This window comes from Ptychodera flava, chromosome 14, assembly GCF_041260155.1.
Source record: "Ptychodera flava strain L36383 chromosome 14, AS_Pfla_20210202, whole genome shotgun sequence".
Taxonomy (NCBI): domain Eukaryota; kingdom Metazoa; phylum Hemichordata; class Enteropneusta; family Ptychoderidae; genus Ptychodera; species Ptychodera flava.
Window position 1 is genome coordinate 14,868,080 of NC_091941.1, and position 12,446 is coordinate 14,880,525.

At 40.1% G+C, this 12,446-nt stretch overlaps 1 protein-coding gene across 1 annotated transcript; it reads right to left on the reverse strand.

Moving 5' to 3' along the window:
- Positions 1-1,363: 1,363 nt before the first annotated feature.
- On the reverse strand, positions 1,364-6,211 carry LOC139149483 (protein SPEC3-like). Its single transcript, XM_070721257.1, has 3 exons — positions 5,891-6,211; positions 3,347-3,526; positions 1,364-2,970 (listed from the first exon to the last, which is right to left on the reverse strand). The coding sequence occupies exons 1-3, from the start codon at positions 6,069-6,071 to the stop codon at positions 2,777-2,779; spliced, it is 555 nt and encodes a 184-aa protein (XP_070577358.1). The 5' UTR covers positions 6,072-6,211; the 3' UTR covers positions 1,364-2,776.
- Positions 6,212-12,446: the final 6,235 nt, after the last annotated feature.

The following is a 12,446-nucleotide window of genomic DNA, read 5'->3' on the forward strand; positions in this document are numbered from 1 at the left end:
GTGTCACCATTGTTTAAATAACTATCACGTGACGGGTAATTTGCATAATCTTTCAAAAATTGGTTTTACTACGTTTTGTCTCAATACTTCAAAATATCTGACTCTTGCTGGAATGCAAGCTGTTACAACGTGTCTCAGATTTTTTATATCTTGCTTAATTTCTTTGAGCACAACTTAAAAGAAATCAACTAGAGTTCAATTCACCGCCCTGGAAGTTTTTCTGGCATAAAAATTGTTTAAGAAGGTTTTAAAAAATTCTGAAATATGCTTTTGAAGATCCTTAGAACAGCTTGCACTCACACAAATTTCAGCGACATATCTCAAAGCATTGAAGCAAAACATTAGGGAAAACCGACTTTTCAAAGGTCATGCAAATTACCTGTCACGTGATATTTATATAAACAACAGTGACACTAAGGTGACAAAAATGCTTCCTTATATCTAGGCTTTCAGAAAATATATAATTTACGGGGGTTCTGAGCTTATTAATCACTAGAGAATTGTTAGCTTAAGAAGGTCAATTTCTTGTCTTGGAACCTTAAAACTTTTGAAGTTGCTCAAACATTCCCCAAGGAAACTTTCAATTATACGTTACCAAATCAAAAACGATAATCAGGGGTCGCCGTGCAGTTTTGATGCATGAGAAATACATTAATATTTACCGATATTCGAAATTGAAAACGGCCGCAAAATAATTTTCGATTTCCACGATACTGAGACTGTGAAAACTTTACAAACTCCAAGGGCTTCAAAATGAACCCGCACAAGCTAGACCAGAAAGGTGTGTAAAGATTTGAGTCTAATATCCTTTCTCTGAGGTGCATTCTACTTTAAAGGGAAACAGTCGTCAGAACTGCGCCTGTGCGAGATTCTTGTTTACAAAACAATGGAATTCATGCACGATATCTAGATGCAGATCATCATCATAGCTGCAACTTTTAAATTATACGATGTAGATTATGACAGACATGTTTTAACTTTCACCAATCGCCATCGTACCTTTGATACAGTGTCGCCATTGGTCGTTCGGCTCCCATATACGACCTTTGAGCGCAGTTCCGACGAATGTAACTCTTTAAGATGCCGTGTTTTTAAAAATGGGGATTTCCTTTTCTAGTACTATATCATACACCCACATTGATTTTAAATGGTTAGATGAATTAACCCGTGCCTCTTGATCGTTTCTGAGGTCACATTAGTTTCGAAAGGCGGGGGGGAATGAGTTCTACTTTTACCTTAGATTTTCGTTTGAACAATTTCAAAAAATGTCTCTGTAATTTCTTCACATTCATGGAAGTAAGAGCAGTGGCCAACAGGATTTGATAACTTGAATAAATTATTTCGGAGATACACACAAAGGAAATAGATTTCTTAATTTTTTGTCGTTTTTATTTGAAAACTAAACATTTACTTCAAACCAATGTGTGCAAGTTTAACAAGTCAATGTTAAAGTGTGGGGCTAAATTGCTACTGTACACACAAAAAAGACATAATTACCAGAACAAGCGTTATTTACAAAGTAATCATAAAATAATTCTCGCATTTTATTTCACGACGAGGTTTGGCAAGTAATATGTACAAGCGTTAATGGACACAGCCATAGAGGTAACTTCAAAGTATGGTGACATAAAATTACAGTGACAGTAAACTACAAAATCAACTCAATCCAGTTGTAAAATGAAGATTTTGAAACTTCTCGGTCGACAGAATAGTCTTTCTGTGCAAAATGTACTTTTGATACAGCGCGGTGGATTGAACCACTTTGTGTAGATGATTGAGAGAGGTAGGTTTTCTAGTATTGAAGTGGTGACAGCAGATTATCTGCTGCAACATTGAATTTATACTCTCAAGTAACGTTAGTGAAAAACCTCTCGAAATATCCGTCCCTTAAACCTTCCTTTTATTATAAAAAATATTACAAACAAAATATGCACATGTTTTGGAAAAAAAGTTATCTCAAATTGACATAACGAATCAACGTTTGTAATAGATAGTGAAATGATATAATCCTCTCTTCTCTCAAAAGTTGTCCTTTTTTACTCCTCTGGAAAATTGTGCTATTTTTCACATCACATGGGTAATTGAATCTTACAATTTGCATAGGCAATGTAAGGTGCTTTACATTTCATATCGTTATTACACAAAGGAATACAAATTTCATTTTTTTTTCGAGTGCCCCTCCCCTCGGAAAATAGTCTTGACCGCCCCACTATTATATGAATGGCATTTTCGTAAGTGTGATAAAAATATGTCTTGAAACTGGGACCGTTAACACGTCGGGGTCTGCTCTCGTTGGACTTACAGCCTCGTTTTCGATTCTGTCAATTGTTCGAACCCTTTCTCTTCGCCATTCACATCTTGCCCCGTGTCAGACAACTGGCCAGCTTTTATGTACAGCGGATGAAATCGTTAAATACTGACTTGTCTTGGAAGTCACAAATCACCATTAACAAGGAAAAAAATCTGTATGATCACGTACTATACGAATATTATATACAGTGCACAGCAAACGAGTGCTTATCTCAGCTATCGCACCTGCATAAGTAATGCTGTGAACATGGTAAATGTACAAAGATGTATCCTTTTTAGGTAAAATTGGGTGGAAAATGGACGTCTAAAACCCCTTCCATCGCCCATTTCCCTGAATTTGAGTCCAACCTAGCCACTAGAAACACTAAGAAGGCAGACTAACGCGTATATAGGCGATGAATGGGGTAAGCTGCGACCATCTTCGCACGATTTTCCTCTTGGTTATAAGTTTTGTCATGTTTCTGGTTTAGTAAGTTGCTCCAGGGACGGTGGCTGCCGGGGCTGGGGCTGGGGCTGGGGCTGGGGCCGGGGCTGGGGCCGGTGCTGCTGCTGGAGCCTGGCTTGACATCATGTTGGATGTGTTGATGACCATTGGAGCAGCTGGGGCGGGGGCGGCTGTTGTGACGACCGTTGTGGAGTTTCCACCGCTGTGGTACTCGGCTGTTGATCAAAGCAAACAAATATATGTCTCAGAAATATATTCAAGATCGCTAATTTTGATTTTTTTTTTTCCTCGATAGATTGACTCACTTAAATACAACTACTCACAAGCTGGCGGCACAGTTATATTCATGAATCCACGCCGGAAATTTCAACTATATTGCGCCCTTGGCGTATTGAGAATTTCACCTTATCGTTCACAAGTCCTCATCTCGTTTTGAAAATTTCGCATTCTGTTCGTTCCTGTTTTTACCGTTTATGCTTATCGATAAAGTGGGAGTAAATTCGTCAACTTTCATCTATGTAAGACGCCATACTTGAACTGCCGTACAGTTCTCCAATGACGAGTTGAGAAATGCAAACACATCGGACTCACCAGACATTCCAATGATTGCGCATGCCCAGATCCAGCTCCAGATCCAACCAATGAGGATACCGGCAAGAAGAAATTGCAAACAGCCGATGAAAAAGTTCAGGCAGCAGCAGATAAATTTCGCAGCAATTTCATCGCCTGGATTACCACAACAGAACACGAAGAACCCGGCAAAGACTGTACCTGTAATGTTATCATATTGATAATACATCAGTTGTAATGCGTTACTGGTAAAACCCGTCAAGTAATTGTTATTGGTATTTACTGAACCACTGAAAGTGTTACTGGTGCGTTTGCTAAGAAATTGGTCATGTCATTGTGCTATTGAAGCCATTTAAAACTACCTGATAACAATTATTATCAACAGCGCACCAGAGATCTTTTCAGAACGTCCAATCACTATCGATGTCCTGGGGGACGAATACAGTTAGAGAATTCAGTGTTCCTTCATCTGGAAATGAACTATTTTATCACATTGCGTACACGGAAACCATGTCGATTGGTCTAAATAAACCACCGGGTCAACAGTTCTCTGACATAAATCCATTATTATTCTGTTAGAGAGTTTCTTGGGGCTGGGGTTTCTGTGCTGGAACATTGCACGGAGCGAAATATGGTGAAGCAGAGTCCCCTGGGTTGCAAGGCGGACAACTTACACTTTACAGCATAAAATGCCTGCTCAGGTGCAGCCAACGAACAATGCACTTTTAAAGGGGTCTTTACTATGACAAGATATATTGTGCATGACAAGTAATGTGAACTGACTAATTTTAAGTCATGAGGGTAATTAATTAGCTGTTCATAATTTGCCCTCCCACTGAAAACTTTTCGACTTGCCCTCCCGCAATCAAACTTCATTTTTACCCTCTCCCACTTATTTTTGCCTGTTTCCCCTCCCCACTGTCAATTTTTTAAGCTCCCCAGCCCTGTGGCGGAAAAAAAACTTGCCGATTTCCCCTGCCCTGCAAAAAATCCCCCCCCCAATTTTGTCATTCCATTTCCCCTGCAGACATGGAGCTACCCTACCCTGTGATGAAAAAACCTGTCGCTTTTCCCCTGCCCTGAGAAACACCTGAAAACACCATGGCTCAACTTCCCCTGACCCGTTTTAAAAGTAGCTCCCCCTCTCCTTGTTTTTCGCAAAGCTCTGTCCCCGAGACAACCAGCCGATATCTGCCCTGCCCGACAAAAAAAACTAAAATTTGCTCCCCTGCCACCTAAACATATGTCCCCTGCCCAAGCAAAATTATAATTTCCCCTGCCCTCAAATATTGCTCCTGGAATAGCTTTTTCGATGAATAGCTCCGTTGGCTGCACCTGCCTGCTTTCCATTCCGCCACTGACTGTGGAGTTCACAACTAGTTTAAACGTACCTATCGGCCCTAAATGTTTGTTTCTCAGTTAAATATCCGCAAAAAATCGAGGATTCTCTCATTTTGACAAAACGTGACTTACAAAATTCCGTTAATCTTTTAAGATGCACAGAAATCTGAGCTTAAGAGTCGGGAGGTCGAGTCAATGGAAATAATCTATTTCGTCGGGCCGCCCAACGCTGATGTCGTTCGTGGATACATGTATGCACTTATCGCAACATTTCGTTCATTTTGCCAAGGCATAAATTCAGTTTTATAATGAAGGTAAGCTCCATGGTAATACTGTGTTTTGCAATACCCCTGCGGAATTGATCCGCGAACCCATGACAACTATTGTTCAGCCCATGCATTGTTTACCAAAACAAGAAGTTCGGCAACCTTTTCAGTATTTACGTAACCCTTGTAAATCGATCGATGTGACACGGAATAATCTAGCATTGGAATTTAATGGCGTTGAATTTTTAGTCCAATGACACCTACTCGTTTCAGCCCTAAAGGAGAAGGAAATATAGCGGATCTCTCGGTTAGCAAAAGATGTATCGTACTATTTTGCGTTAACAATCAGAACTTGCATAGGTTCCTCTACACCATACACGTAAAATAACAATGCCAAGCCCACACGCTACTTTCTACTGGGATTTCACCTGTCAGGTACACGTAAAAGTAAGCCATGCCCGAAGATATTTTCGTTAACGGGTTTGCCAACAAAAGATGATGACCATCGTGGCCAACGATTTGCTTTACGCAGGTTGTCATTGTGTCAAATGTATCAAAAGTTCAAAAGGGCTACGGCTTTGCTGGCTTTAAGAACTGCTTTGAAGCATTGGCCAGAATATGTTTGTCCACGTCATTGACCTCCATGGTAACATGACATGGCGCACCTGTCCATGGAAAAAAAACGGACAGTGATCAATGTGGAAGATCTCAAACGTGTTCAGTAGCATCGAGTAGCGCCGAGATCGGAAAAAGTTCAGCCACCTGTGCTGTTTGCTGACTCCTGTAAATCAACATGTCTCAAGAGCCCCTCTCAGTCAACACAGTCGGGAATGTGAAGGAAAGTACAGCTTCCCTTATAGGGTTAAAATCAATTTCGGAAGCCCCCTTTTTTCCCGAAATCGACAGACTGACCGCGAGGAACTCTCGATCGCATTGATGGAAATTGTGATGCACTTACCAAAGCCAGGGATGAAGATATTGAAAATGCAACAGACTGCGGCTCCGGCAATGTGCAAGGCGGGAATGGCCTGGCGACAGCAATTATTGCCCTGGTTATTGGTAACGACCACGGTGGTTGTCGGTGGAGGAGCCGGCGGCATGATCACCGTCGTGTTATTAGCCATCATATTATTAGCCATGTTTGCTGGATTCTGATGTGGTCTCCACAGATAACAGTAATCACGTTAAAGGTCGCAGATGCTGTCGCCGGAGCTGTAACGAGCTCGATCCTCAGTTGTCGACTGTGACGGTCACCAATGTACCTCCTACGGTCTTGCTGGTTGCGTATATCCACGCTCGCTTTTCGCATGCAAAACGGACAACTCCGTTGCCCTGGAGACACCGTGTAAACAGTGAAAGTGTTTATAGCAACAATGTTAATTATACTAGCGAAACAGAATGGTATTGACGTAACACCAGTGAGTAAAAATCGATTGTGTCCAAGAGTAACAAATTGTCTTTTCCATCGTTCCCCTTCGACAAAATACTATCATGTTTGGAATTGTTTGTCTTCGTTGACAATTCCTCACAGGTCTCCCTCGATCATTCACTGCCAGATCACGCTTTACTCAAATCTCATAAATGAAATGTGGTACCGTACATTTCGCAATGCCTTACATGGACAAATATGTAGGGAAGGTGTCATCAGGTTCGGCGCGATAGAGGTTAAAGATCCCGAATAAAATAATAACGAGTAGGGTGTCGGTCGATTGCGCGCGTTTTTCTGTCAGTCTTTGTGCCTGCGAACCTGCTGAAGCATCCGAACGCTCCTACCGATTACGTAATCGCGACCAGGATCCACTGAATGCCTTTTACCATATCACCAGCACAAAGTCGAAATAGAAGAGATTTGTGTCTTGAACAATGTGTGCACAGTAGCGGTTCAAGCTCTCAGTCTATTTAAAAATGCTTTACGATGTCAAAGATTCTGAACAGAAAACATACTTTAAGAGTCATTAAAGTAACTTTAAAATAACTTTCCGTCGGATACTTCAGAACCCATTCACAAACACCTTAGTTGCCCAGACATATTCTTTCATTTTCGGAGTTCGACAGAAGAGATTTGTTGCTTATTCGATGAGAGTATTTTTTCATTTTGACAAAGGCTTTATTTTCACTTTTCTAAGCAAAGTATTAGAGACAAACGAGACAAAATGTTTGTTTTAAAAAACTCGAAAAATGGCAATGGCAATGGCAATGACACCAGAAAAGAACCGTAATGATCACATTCATTTCAACTGTCCCTGTCCGAAAACTTGGCAATTTGAAGTGCAACTAGAAGGTCAAGCAACTTCAGAGAACTGGGATGTTGTACAAGCTTATGATAACCACAGACCCCCGAGAAAGGTCTATGGGATAACATGCTTGAAATACACACGCCTGTTCTCTCCAAATCCAGGAACCTGTTCCTCGCCGAAGCTTGCTCAATACAAATATGTCGGAATACTCTAGCGATAGCGCTTGCGAAGACTGAATATTACCGGCGCTGCAAACGGTTGTGGAAACGTAAGGACGCGTGACTGGTTTCTGGGGGGAACTGACAAACTGTACAGCTACTTGATCTGTGTTATTCAGAATCGTTGTAGAGAAAAGATAGGTGCTTTCTGCTTGTCAATTAAAACAAACCAACTATAATTTGCTCAGAAGCACAAAGACGACGAGATTAAGTACAAAATAAATTTGGGAAAGATATTGTAAGACTAGTCTTTTATGTATCGGTAAGATATATTTCTTTCACGTGTCTTTGTCAGAAGTAGACCTAAAATTATTCATAGGACAAGATTAATGCTCTACCATCTAAAATTTGAGACATTTCATGAGTTACCTTGGCCTTGAGACATCACTTGTACAAGGGCAGTAATATTTTGTGGGTAATATTTCCGTCTGAATAGACGAATATACAGTGAAGTGTTACTTCAATCACTTCACTGGCAACTAGTCGGTTAAATTTGGTGATTTTTTTCTGTTGATTCGTAATGCAAAGCGTACCGAGGCGAGCTGCGTCTCGGTTTTTAAAATTATATCGCCCTTTTAAGAACAACTAACAAATACACCATTATTGTTTCTGCTTTGCGTGCAAAAAGATGCCTCCTTCTTCACCTATAAAATGTAGATATACGTGAAGACCGTACGAGGATCTCAAACCCTTGGCGGACTGCTGCCCCATAGAGGAGAGAACACTGCTTGGGGACGCAAGCTAATATCTGAACCAGACATGGGTACCTATGCACCTTTTATAGGTATCTGTCCTGTGTGTCTCTGCTACATAGAGGTATGGAATTGAACAAGTAATATTATGTTTTCTGCACGTCTATACTATTTCGTACAGAGTCTTTATGGTTTTTAACGTCCCCTCCTATTATTTGTTCTGATCACGTCCAGACGGGATCTCTCGTCTCGTCTCGTCTCGTCTCGGCAGCGATGTCAGAACTACACAGAACACAATAAAGGTATCTCCGGCGGGCGATGCCACAAGACGATACGCTTGGAAACAGATTATTTTGGTACTTTACCTACCCTCTTCTCCTCTTATTCGTCGAGCTTTCATATTTGGGAAATTACCTATAGTCATGCGGTCAGTTTGTCGATTTTTCCCTTCAAATTTACACCAAGGTCAAAACTGTTTAGATTTATAATTTTTTACAGGACAGCTATACTCTTCACAAGGACAGTTACCCTCGCTTTGTGGTCTCATGAGTATCAAACCGGAACGTAACCTCATCACAAAACCACAGGTAATTCACGAGAATTACATTTTTTTACAATCTCTCGTGATACGGGTGGTTTGAAAAGGTGTCAATTGTGTTGAGCTGTACAGTATGCGCATCTTTAAATGTCACAACCTACTTCGTTGCGTCTGTAGGACAGTAAGTATATACATAGATACATACATAGATACATAATACATAATACATACATACATACATACATATATACATACATACATACATATATATATATATATATATATATATATATATATATATATATATATATATATATATATATATATATATATATATACTTCAAAAAATCACCAACAGCAAAAGAACGCTTATTAAAATAAGTAATTTCAGGACAGCAGCAGCCATCTGTTTTACTAGATCTTCTTCTGGACGAATGTGATGTGTATGAACAACTGCATATCGCCTCCCTTAGGTTCACCGATACTTAACCTCATTCATGATATCAATGTAAAAAATTAAACTGGTTGAAAATCGAATGTTTCGAAATTTGAAAATTCGGAACTTTCGATTTTCAACGTCACTGTAAAAAAAGACTGTGTTATACGCGTGTTTTCAATCTGCAAACACGTTCAGATAGCACGGCATGCGTGTTTAATAAACACGAATTACAAACACGCGTGTAGATTTAACATACATTCAATTTCACATATATAGACTATAGACAGATATGCAGTTTGACTCAATTGGTAGCAAACCAACTTGTTCGAAGCATGCAAGGTGATTTTCATCAATGGCTTTGATAGTTTCTTGTTTAATGTTCAGTTGAAAGTCAAATTGTGAACAGAAAAGTGACTATAAGATGACAAAATGGCGATAGCTTTTATTCGAATACCTCCTTTGTAGTAGCGGATGAGTTTTTAAGCATTTAAACTCAAATGCACAAGATTGCCTCCCGGAACATGATTCGGGATAGCTCTTGGCGTCGGTCGGTGATTTGTAACTGACGGATGTCACAATTAGTCCCATCGCAGCTAGGTATTGACCTATTTAGGGCGATCCCGTTGTCCTCAAGACGAGACACGCGTTATAAAACCAACAAAGAAGTGTCACGAGAAAAGAAGCCACCAAATTCCTTTCCACGGATAAAACCGGACACGCAACTCGGAAACGGCATTAACATTATGAAATGTTGGCAGCGTTGAACTGAAAGCAGTAAACATTGGCTATAAATAATGTGGTCTCAGGTGGTCGCAGTTTGGTTTGGGTACCGAGGACAGCCATTGCATATGCTTGCTGCAAAGTCAAGTCCAATTAAGGGACGTACCATTTTCTATCTGACCACAGACAAGACTGTCTAGAGAAACGTTTTCAACTGTCTGTGATCTGACAAAACCTTACTATAGTACAGCCGATTGATTTTCTCAATCCTCTTTGTCAACTCATGGATGTAGCCACAATGGTCAACATTTAGAAGATTCGTGCTGCGTTGTATGTTGCATAACACTACCCATGCGCGGAACTTGTTCAGTGGACGACGCTATCAACATTGGCTTTACAATTAGGCACCTCGTATTTAATTAAAAGTCAAGCTAACGACGTTCCTTTATATGTTGGTCTTGTTACCCTTACTATAATGTAACTCTGTATGTCTATAGACCAAATTGTTCCGCTCCTGGCTCAGTATTGACATCAAACTGCGGCGCACTGATTTTCTAGAAATGGCAATAGTATTACATTTTACCTTTAATGGCATGGTAAATCAATTTCTTTCACGCTATGGTTAGTCCTCTATGTCTGTTTGTTTTAATGAAATCAATTGCACTCTGAGAGACCCGATGTACCGCTACAAACAGATAAAACTTGATGTGTGAATGGAGGTAGGTTGCCTCTATGATGCAAGTACGTTAGACAACTTGGTAACCTCAATGACGCAATGCTTTGTTCCAATGTTTTTGTATGGTTTATAACGATACATTTGCTCCTTTAGAAAAAAAATAGTTGCGCGAGCAGGCACATTATTGACCATTGCCTTGCTGGAGTTCAGATTCTGAAAAAAACCAGGACCTGATTGGATATCACATTACGTTTAACTTGTGTTCCTGGGTTTAGGGTCATAAAAGGGCGCACGCCCTTTTGCCTGTCGTTCTAGAATCTTTTAACCTCTATACGGCGGCAACGCATTAAATTGCACCGCTTTGGCGATTTTTGCGAAATGTAAAAGGGAAATTGGATTGGAATGACCTCACCAGCAGCAGAAGTGAAATAATGCAAACCAAAATATATTGATTGGAGCATTAAATTTTTAATCACACTTCCCTGTGCCAATCCGAAATATCAAGGATAAAATTGCAAAATTACATTTCAACCTCCCAGGCAACCACCCAGTTAACATTGGCTCACTGGACGGTGTTAAACAAGAAAATGAGCTCCGTTCCTGCTACTGTGAGCTTATTGTCAACATGGGTTTTCACGAGTCGCGCAGACTGTTCAGTCGCTCACGGAAATACAAAAAAAACCCACCAAAATAATACTAAGCTTCTCCTACTCTAATTTGAAGTTTCTAATTCTACAATATCAGTTCATGGAACTTGGCAAGACATCATTCCATCGCTTTTGCCCCTTCATCCACAGCCTAGTAACAACGGATGTTTAGGTCAATTGTCTATCGTAGCCAAAACAGTAATCCAACGTCGGAGGTCACCCTTTCTCCGAGTGCAGTGTCACCAAACCGAACATGTGTACCACACAACATGCACAAGGTGAAAAGGGTTGATCAAGAGTTTTTCTAAAAGCCGTGTCCCTACCAGTCGACAGCAGTTGACCGTCAAGGATTCACAAAGAATACACAACGGGAATCTCAAACGCACTGAAAATACTGGTGTACTATATTTCAGATTTGAAGATATCATAAGAAAATCATCAACCGACTTCTTCGGTGGAGCTGTTTCGTTGCTGAACCTGGTCAGTACCGGTAACTAAATTAAAGCGATCCGGCATTGTTTGTGCTCATAACCAAGATGGCAATACTTCAATTTAGCCAGTGTTCTAGCTATGTTGCAAGTCCGTTTTCAGCAATGTATAGACATTGCCTTGTTGTTTTAAATCCCCGACAGCAACTGTAATATGCAAAGACTTGCAACATATACTGTATATGTAGTTTCAACATGATATAACTGGACGAATCGGTTCTTGTGCTGCCAGTGCCAAGATTTGTCAATTCTACCGAATAGACTAATTCAATTTTTGGATATCGTTATGTCTGATGAGGTGATGATATTTCATAAATTGCAGTTGTACATCATGCATGCCATGGTGCCCTGAATACTGCTTAGTGTCTCCATGACAGTGCCATCAATTGTATACCACACTGAGATGAGGAACTATGGATCACTTACCATCCTATACACGCGTCATCGATAGCAACATAATATAGATGAGATTTAAACAGTCATCAGTATTTCAAAATTATGCGTGTTTTCTAAACTCGTAAAAAATCTCATCCTAAAATCAGGCTGATCACACAGTTTGGCAGTGATTATTGAAGTTGAGGAAATGACGGAACTATATCGTCTAGGGGAACTTAATATGAATAGAACATGTATTTTTCATCTTCGCCCGATCATTCCATCGACAAATAAAGATAAATAGTACTATATCATAGATATATGATAATGATAGGTATGCCATAGAGATTCGCCATTTTTTTTGTTATACGAAGAGAATGTATATATTGAGCGCCGGCTTCTTCCTATATAATTACAGACACACATGTATACCAAAATAAGCATTCTTTGATGGATGACCACAGTTTGGGAGACCGCTCCGAAC

Coding starts and splice junctions, on each gene's coding strand:
- LOC139149483 (XM_070721257.1), bottom strand. CDS start 6,071: ATGGCTAATAATATGATGGCTAATAACACGACGGTGATCATGCCGCCG. Junction 3,527..5,890: donor TATCTTCATCCCTGGCTTTG/GTAAGTGCATCA, acceptor ATAACATTACAG/GTACAGTCTTTGCCGGGTTC. Junction 2,971..3,346: donor CGCAATCATTGGAATGTCTG/GTGAGTCCGATG, acceptor TTTGATCAACAG/CCGAGTACCACAGCGGTGGA.